The sequence below is a fragment of the Falco cherrug genome, chromosome 5 (genome assembly GCF_023634085.1).
Source record: "Falco cherrug isolate bFalChe1 chromosome 5, bFalChe1.pri, whole genome shotgun sequence".
NCBI lineage: Eukaryota > Metazoa > Chordata > Aves > Falconiformes > Falconidae > Falco > Falco cherrug.
This window is the reverse complement of record NC_073701.1, coordinates 15,360,151-15,367,899: the sequence shown is the minus strand read 5'-3', so window position 1 is coordinate 15,367,899 and position 7,749 is coordinate 15,360,151. Positions and strand designations below refer to the sequence as shown.

General features: G+C 39.8%; 1 protein-coding gene across 4 annotated transcripts in view; it reads right to left on the bottom strand.

Annotated features, from left to right (window-relative positions):
* Nucleotides 1-2,946: 2,946 nt before the first annotated feature.
* The window catches only part of SHISAL1 (shisa like 1), an 86,804-nt gene continuing 82,001 nt past the window's right edge, over nt 2,947-7,749 (bottom strand). For all 4 annotated transcript variants that reach the window (XR_008732516.1, XR_008732517.1, XM_027797480.2 and 1 more), the window contains one exon: nt 2,947-6,845. Coding sequence is in view for 2 of the 4 variants with exons in the window: in XM_027797480.2 (XP_027653281.1) it covers nt 6,833-6,845 (13 nt within the window). In the remaining 2 variants the exon portion in view is untranslated. The remainder of the gene's footprint in view (nt 6,846-7,749) is intronic.

Below are 7,749 nucleotides of genomic sequence, written 5' to 3'. Positions count from 1 at the left end.
TTCTCAAATATTACCTAGATCAAGGGTTTTTTTTGTTGTTGTTGTTGATAAAGCTATGGATTTAAACCCAATTGTCACTGGTAGTTCTCACAGCAACAAAGCAGCTATTCGTGCTCAAGTGTTGTCACCCTTCACAGCCCAGAACGTGGCCTGGGACTCCCAGCAGCTCTTACCAGAAACTTCCCTGACGCATGCAGCCTCTTCGTTTATGCCTGCCCTGCCTTGTGTGCTGAGACTCAACAGTGGGATGAATAGCTCGTTCCAGTGGGACAGGATTGTGAGTGATAAGGAGGCAGAGAAACAAGTGAGAGATGTTACGTTACTATTCTCTAGCTTAAAAAAACCAAAGAAAATTGGAAAAATAAAGCAGGCTTGCACAATAGCAGAGGTAAGTATGCAAGCATGCACCTTGTGTTGGAAAGTATATCGCTTTAGTTTTTGTGATGAGCACAAGCCACTGGGGAAGTGTGGACTGTGCTCCCACTGGAAAGCTGGGAGAGCATGTGCTTTGTGAAGGATTTATCCTCCAGAGTGCTGTCCTCTACAGTGGGGGGTGCAACAGGGAGGTACAGGCATCTCAACATGATGCTTTGTTTCCACTTTGTATTTTGTTGAAGTGTAGAAAGGCAGGCACAAAGGCTAGCAGATGAAAGTGTAGTGAAAGAGGCAGAAGAGTTTCCCTCTCTTTAGATATCTTTTCAGCTCTTTATAAAATCCTACTGATTCCTTGTTATCCTTGCAAATAAATGCCAGTGATGGAATTGCACTTAAGGATGAAATGATGAATTCAAATTTGGGAAGAGTTTGAGGCTCTGTACAGTTCAGCTGTTCAAAGAAGGGAGATAAAATTCTGAATGGGAAATCAAAGCTATTACACACTTACACATGGATGCCCACACATACATACCTAATATATTAGTATGTTACAGTCTCCATTTGCTGCACAAATTTAATTAACTGTTGAGAATTACTTGGGTGAGAGTGAGAGGATTTTGCTTTCTTGAAAGTAAATATCAAAACCCAGATACTTTTTCTCTCTTTGTCCTTCTGCACATGAGCATGGCAAGCGGATCAGCATGGTCTCTGCTTTCCAGTAAGAACAAATATTTAAAGGAACTGGTTGTGATTGTCCTGTTTGCTTACGATTTGGTGATAATGGCTTGGTACTGGCAGTCTGTAAGTCACTATCAGCGTTTTAACAGCTTCTATGGAAATTCCAGAGACACTTAATTTGCTCACTTGGTATATAAAAAACATTCCTGCTGAGCATAATGTATTGAATATAACTCTTACTCAACTACTAGAGGTATGCTATAAAAATTGTTGAAACTTGGTAAGGGAGCTGTAACACACCCAATACGTCAATTTACCATTTCTCTTATAATTTGTCTTGTAAATTTAGCTGTTTTCATAATTGCAAGTGCAGTTTGAGAAGGGGAGTAGGTTTTTACTGTTCGTATTTTTACATATTTATGTATTTTTAAAATGGTCTTTTGTCCTCTTTCTGCATTATGTCTCCATCTCAGCGCAGTGGGATGTAATTGTAGTCTCTTACAGTTGTAAAAATCTAAGAATTATTGAAGTACTGCTTTAATGAAAATGTTCCTTTTCCATTTTTGAGCTGATGTGCAGTTATAGAAGCTACAGGAATGAACTAATGAAATTATTACATGAAATTATTGACATTACAAAGGTTTTCTCATCTGTTTTTTAAATTTGGCTTTACATTTTCTGTATTTTTTGACTTTTTAGGCAATTCCTGGAGCACAGTCTGTAGTCTGGGGATAGCGACCCGATACTGAAAGCATAATTTCTAATGTGAAAAGGTACATCCTGTGTTTGTAAATGCCATTGTGTCACTTGGACATCAAAACTCGGGATGAGCCAAGGACAAGTGCTGGGCAACAGCAAGGACAACAGCTGAAGAGAACTGATGCTTGGGAGCCACAGGACAGCGAAGAGCAAGAGCCGTTTCCATCTGGGGAAGCAACCTGCACCGAGAGGTGAAAAAAACCCCATGACTCTCCCCCTTGCCCAGGCACTGTGCTGGGACTCAGACTGCCCATGCATATTACTGAAATTTTCTTGAGTGTTGGTGGAGAAGAAGCTTTAAGTATAAGCAAAGATACCAACAGAAAAGAGTCAGTTTTTTTGGTTGGTTATTTTTGTGTGTCTGCGTTTAATGCAGTTGTCAAAAATGTTCCTTTTTACTAGGCTGAAGGCTGAAATCTCAGCTCAGAATGCTTTTTTTCAAGCATAGGTAATGAAGCCTCCTAAACAATAGGTGACAAAAGGACCTGAGAGAGCACAGTGTGCTTAGAAAGTCTAAATGTTTCTGTATAAACTGTCCAAATCCTTCAGCCTGGCAGGGGGAAAAAAAAAATAAATATCTCTTGCCTTTGTGAATTGTTAGTCCTGCCTTTTTGTTAAAAGTTCAGTTGTGTTCACCCCTGTCTCAGCTGGGTAGGTGGACCTCCCGTAACATCTGTATGGGTGAGAGTACTTTGTGGAAATCAAAATGTTGCTTTCTATCCGCTCAGTTGCGTGTTTGGCCTTCTCAGCTGGCCCTGAGTAGTGGAAAGATTATGTTTATTTCTTAGCAGTCTCTGTTCAGTATCCCACAATTCCCTCTTAAGTACCTGGTATTAGCAACTGCTGGAAATGTGATGCAGACTAAATGGACCATGTATTTATCTATGAAATGGACTTAGTCTTTTCTTTTGTAGTGTGGTTTTTTTTTTGGGGGGGGGGCTTTGCCCCCCCCAAATGCAAGTGTTGTTCTTTGTATTAAATACATTCTCTTTGGTTTTCCTTGTATAAACTACAGAATATTGGTTTCTAGGGATTTCCCTGCAGATGGAAAGGAAGACATGAAGTTTGAAGCTACTAAAAAAAAGTATAAACTCAAATCTCTAAAGCTAAGCCAGACAGTCTTTGAAACAGTAAAGCAAGTTTTATTACAGAGATTAGTTTACGTTACACTTATTTATTAAAACCTAATGACATCTTTATAAAAACTACTGTATATAAAGACAAGAGCAGTGCAATAGCATTGTAAAACACATTTTTGGTTTACTTGGCAATCACTTTAGAAAGACAATGTGATTCATAATATGAAGTTAGAGAATGCTGCAAAAAATAGGACAGGATTAGATCAAAAACTAGATTAGCAAATCACTGGACACTGGCACGTATTGATTTCAAACATCGAGTGTTATGTAAACGGTATTATTATCAATGTATTAATAAAGAATGGGAAATCACTGCAACCCTAGAATTTCTAGTTAGCTTAATTAGCCTAAAATTTGACTGCTGACTATTAAAATAGACTATCATACTCTATATATTATCTTCTTAGTGATTTACTATTTATGTAAAAGGAGGACTAGAAGAAATGCCTGTCTTATACAAGAGAATTTTCAAGGCTGAGAAAAGATGTTTCTTCCTGGCAGGTGGGTGAGGTTTTGTTTTTGTTGCTTTATTTATCATACACCATCACTGGTGGCAAAATAGAACTGACTTTAGAAATCACAGCCATCATAAAACTAATAAAAACAGTTATCTAAAATAGCTGCTACAATATGCTGAAGTATACCTTAAGAGGCCGGATTGTTTTCACTCTGTATTTTTGTAAGATTGATAACCAGGCACAAAAGATGGTTAATTACAACACCAAGTCCTGCACAAGCTTTATAACTTATCTTTTTATGTCCTATGTTATACACAGCAATTATTAAGAAGTTGGACACTCAGTTCTTGGTGAAACTGAAGAGAGAAAATGAGTTGGACAAGGAAGGAGGCTTCTGGAGCACAAAGGTCATTAATAGCCATTGAGACAGACAGCTGCCATTGTTAAACGGGGTGTATGATGGAATTACACACTTCTTTAAATGTTAATTTTAGATCCCTTATTTTTCCAACCATACCAGGATGGACACAGAGGAAAATATATCTATTTTAGTCCAGGTCTTTTATTTTTGAGAAAGATTGTGTTTGAACCAGTCTCTTTCTGCAAAAGCAGTTGAAGAATTCATTGCAGTTTATCTGGTTCATCATAATTTTGATCAGGTAAATGCAGAGGGGTATTGAGCACAGCTACACATGGTTGAAATGTTCCAGTGACTGTCTAGCCAGTGCTCTTCTACGATGTCCTAGATGCTAAGGGAGAAGGGCCAATAGTGATGGTGGTAGGGAAACACGTGTGATACACTATTTCCCTTTAGTTTAAGGCCCAACGAGCATTGGTCTTATTCAGGATCTTATATTCTGCTGAACTAGAGAGGCTATCAGATGATTATAACAACACAATTGATGAACAGTTGTTCATCAGCTATGACAAGGAATTATCCATAAATTAATTGGTAGGCAAAATCAGAATTTCAGCCAGAGAGTATCTACCTTATATTAACTGGCTCTGTATAGAGAATAAAATAAAACAAACAAACAAAAAGCACATCAATTACAAGGTATACATGTACTAGAAGTAAAGCATAAAACTGCTCATTAATAACGCACAATTCCCAAAGGGAAAAAAACCCTTACAAAATACAGTAAGTCACACAAACCAGTATCTAATACAAATTCCTTCATGAACATAAGCTTTTTACAAAGCTCTCTGTGGCGGGCGGTCATCATCTCACAATGAAAGTAGGTGCTGGTAGAAGATAGAAGGAGCAAAGAGTTACTGCAAAGCGCCAAGGTAAGACTGATTACTGTAGATACATACTTTGGGTGTCTTGGAGGGGTTATGGATCTTGGGAGACAATGTGGAGGTGTGGAGATGTGATGTTGGCGGAGGCATGGATGGCATTGCTTCCAGCTACTTGGTTTCCTTTGTATTTCTTGCAAGCTGGCACTAATAGCCTTACATCTCACAGGACCAGTTCTCCCACTGCCAGGAGCACTGACCTTTCCCTGCCGAAGCCTCTCATCACCAAGGAGAGAGCAGTTTGGACTGTCTGCCAGTATCTGCAAACCACTTAAGGTGTGTCGCTGCTGGAGGTTCTTTTTGTTCCCAGCTGAAGTGCTTTGAATGGTGCAATGCTCTGATGGAATGCTCTTCAGAAAACTAGAGTCTCTTGGGTTCAGTGTGCATCAAGGTTTAAAAAATAGTAGTTTATTTGAAGTGTGGTGTTCCTCACAATGTAAAACACCCCAGCTGCACTGTGGCAGAGCCGTTAGGCCTCTACAAGCTGAGCTGCATGCAGAGGTGCACATGCAGCAGCATTTGTGAAGCGTGAGAATGGACCAGACCTTAAGCTTACCCAGGACGGAATGAAGTCTAATGCCTGCAGAGCGGCGCTCCCACCTGTAGCATTTGAATTTTTTCGTATTAGCTGCTGCCTGCCTTTACTCATTAATGCTCAGCATTTTTTACTAGTTGCTTTGCAAAGAAAAGGGGCCATATGCATATTTGGTATCCTGCTCAGACTGGGCCTCTTTTGAAGACTGAGCACTGCTGTGGTCTCCAGCCTTGTTGGGTCCCCCAGCACTATTTAATCCTGCACGGCTTTGGTCATGTACCATCGTGCACCCTGGTAGCTGTGAATTAGCTCAAATCACTCAGTAGTCTATCCCTTTTGAGTGTAACAGAAGACTAAAATTCACTCAAATTAAAGAGGTACAAAAGGAAAACTTAATTGTTTGTTGACAAGGTGTTTCTCATGTTTGTTATACAGTAAAATACACAGGTATTTTAAAGTTATTCAGATTTGCAGGATGAAGTATTAGGCATGAAGGATTAATTTGGGATTATCATGGCTTTATGTTATGATTTCTAGATGAACTCTTCTGTTTGGTTGTCGTTGACAGGTTCTCCATTAAATAACTGAATTTCACAGGATTTGCTCATGTAATTGATACTGTATGGTTTTAAAATAAACCTGTCCTGTGGAAAGTTAGGTCAAGCTATTGCAATCTAATGACCAAGTACTCCACATACTTCTGTGGTAGCATCATTGCCTTTCTGGCTTAGAAATGTTAGATTTGTGAGGGGTAAACTCTGAAGCCAGTTGATGGCTAAATGAATTGCACTATTGCCTTGTAAAACAGAGGGACAATGGTATTATTGCTTTTGAGATATATAGTTTGTTGATTTTCTTCTGTTTCTCTTTCGGCTTCTAGGAGTATGTGGGTGGAGTGGTGTGTCTGTGTTGCTTCATAATAAAGCTCCCCTCTTCAGGAGGCTGGGTGAAGCTGAAGCCAAGATGTGCTCAGATGTCTGATATCTTAGCAGAATCATTGCCAATTATCTTAAAATGTGTACTAAGGTTGAAACGACTGCTACCCCGCAGTTTGACTCAATGACAGGGCTTCACTTACCTTGTAATGCAGATGACAATATGATTAACAGTGATGGGGATTGCCAGCATCTACCCTATTGTGACAAAATATTCACCAGAGAACTTTGGAAAAACTCACATTCAGTATTCTGACACTTAGATTAGGCTCAAATGGCAATAGATGGATGGGAAGGCAAAGAAAAGTTATCTACCAAAGGTTTGTTTTGTGAGCTTTTTCCACCTTTGTGTGGATTTGCCAGAGCAACTTAATTTTCTTCCTATTAAGCATTTCCTCAGATATGATGCTTCTTTTCAGAGATAGTATTGTCAGTCTAGAATTAAAATATTGCTTACATGCTACTTTCTTCTGGAGACTCTTTCTATATAGTTTGCCTATAGAAGTTGTCTGAATGATGTTTCTCTTCAGGTGACTTGCTCAATCTCCCTCTTGTAGTCTTCCTCTTTCCTGCTTTTCAACTCTTGTAATTTAGCTGATTTTCTTGAAAGCTGCTCCTTGAAGTCTGATCTTACCTCTCCCATCTTGAGGCACATCAATATAATTTTCTGGAAGACATAAACACAAATGTTCCCATAACGTTTCACGAGCACACAATGTCACAGTATTTCCTTTAAAGAAAAAATTGGTTGTGGATTTAATGCAAGGAGGCACAAAAGAGGAAGGAAAAGCAAAGAAGAAGAGGTGTAGGAGGCCTCTGCCTTCCCTTATTAGCTCTGTTTGGCCCAGTGTGAGCTTGTGTGATATAGATGGTTGCATTTGCCTTCTTTTTTTTCTATGTAGTCAGAGCAGGAGGCTAACCTTGTTTCTCCCTGTTTGTATTAAACTGGTCCCAGTTCTGCAAAATATTAATTGCACAGTAGGTGCACAAGTTGCTTATTCTTACCTGTTACCTGGGGGGATGTGGCGTGCTGCCTAGCTCCTGGGTCTGGGTGCACACCTGAGGTGCTCATGATGTGCCAGGCCAACCCCTGGGTGAGCATCATCAAAAGGGGAACCCTGGGAACTTAGGAGGGAGGGAGATGGGATACTTTCCTGCAGATCATGGAGCCTTGGCTGCTGGAGACAGCAAGGCTGTATGCTACGTGATAAAAAACAGATTTCACCCCATATCCCTCCTTCTGTATGTATGCCAGTGTACTAATTCCACATTGTGTTGTCCACTACCTGTGAGATGAAAAGATCAAATACTTGCCTGCAAAGGTGAAAGAGGAAATGCAAAAACCTGCTAATCTCATTTCTACTGCTTGTAGTCTACTCTGAAAGTACCAAGTGCCAAGAGCTTCCTTCTGCAGCCATAATTTTACTTTGAAGTAAATCCTACTTCCGTGGGCAATCTCACTGGAGCGGAGTAAAGTGTGTATTCGTGTAGGACTATAGTGTGCTTGTGACCATACGGTAAATGCCTTTATCAAATGGCATGGAGCCTTCCTTTTGCACTCATTACCAAGG